This window comes from Amphimedon queenslandica, unplaced genomic scaffold, assembly GCF_000090795.2.
Source record: "Amphimedon queenslandica unplaced genomic scaffold, v1.1 AMPQUscaffold_5635_Cont22398, whole genome shotgun sequence".
Classification (NCBI taxonomy): domain Eukaryota; kingdom Metazoa; phylum Porifera; class Demospongiae; order Haplosclerida; family Niphatidae; genus Amphimedon; species Amphimedon queenslandica.
This window is the reverse complement of record NW_003554065.1, coordinates 466-1713: the sequence shown is the minus strand read 5'-3', so window position 1 is coordinate 1713 and position 1248 is coordinate 466. Positions and strand designations below refer to the sequence as shown.

At 31.7% G+C, this 1248-nt stretch overlaps 1 protein-coding gene across 1 annotated transcript; it reads left to right on the top strand.

Moving 5' to 3' along the window:
- Positions 1-327: 327 nt before the first annotated feature.
- LOC109592313 (uncharacterized) lies at positions 328-694 on the top strand (the record flags this gene model as incomplete). The annotated part of the gene is made up of 2 exons (XM_020007795.1): positions 328-360; positions 416-694. Coding segments are annotated over 2 exons (312 nt in total), but the record flags the coding sequence as incomplete, so codon positions are not given.
- Positions 695-1248: the final 554 nt, after the last annotated feature.

Sequence of the window (1248 nt, the reverse complement as noted above, 5' to 3'; positions counted from 1 at the left end):
CTAGAGTATAAATTGAGTTTCCTATTTCCTTTATCTTCCTACCAAACACTTTCTTAGCCCATGTGGTACTATCGTTATTATGAAATAGAAATAGGGAATGATGATAATAGCAAAGATCTATGCAAACACCTAATACCATAAATTGGGAAATTTTCGTTGTTAAAATATTTTTGTGGTTAAAGTGACCAACAAAATTTTGACACACAAAATATTTTCTACAGCGAATAATAAGATTACCAAATTTATTTACAACAATTATTTTTAATTTCCCAATTTATGGTAATTTAATTACTTAATTAAAGTATTATTAATTTTTTATTGTTACAGATCCAGATATTTTACCAGAAGGTTCTGTATTAAGTGAGTGAATGTGTTAGTATTATTATTAATAGATAATGTGTGTATTTATTTACAGATGAGTCTCATGCTCCTGTTATACTGACAGCTATCAATAAGATAGTCAATGAATGGGAGACTCTGGGAATATTCCTTGGAATTAAAAATGAAGAATTGAAGCTAATTCATTTTAATTCTTTACATCAAATAGATATATGCCGTAAAGACATGATAGTTCACTGGTTAAAGACTGGTACTGCTACAAGGGAAAAGCTGATAGAAGCACTTGAGGATGTAGAAAGAAGCGATGTTGCTGCTGAAGTAAAGAGTCTGCCTACTCCAGAAGAAGAGATAGATGGTACACGTTTGTAATTTGTACATTTAAATCACTTAGCTATACATTGTAGTTATGATTTTTGTTGATGCAATCACAGAATGGGAATAGATGGATACAATACTGTAAACGATGCATGTAGCTTCTGAAACTTGCCCATAGTAGACACCAGCTAACAAAAGAAACCCTGGCTTACAGCTTAAAAAGCAAGTTCAGGAGCCAATACTTACATGGTTATGGCTGGCAAAATAACATTATTGTCATTTATTGACTAACTGAATGCAAGCTTAGGCTACTCCAATTTTATTCACTGCTTCCCTTTCCATATAGGCTGGGCTGATGTAGACAAGTGGCTTAATGCATTATTTTAAAATATTGATGTGTATTAACAGCCAACGTAGTGTGTGGGCCAAAAAAGATGAATTTTTAATGCATAATACGGTTCTTTTATTTTTTGTTATACATGTAGCTAAGCAGTTTCTTATAACTGCTACCATATAGTGGAAAATGCTTGTGGATTTCACGTTTTTTTCAAATTCATGAAAATAAAATCCACGAAAATTGATTTGATACAGTTC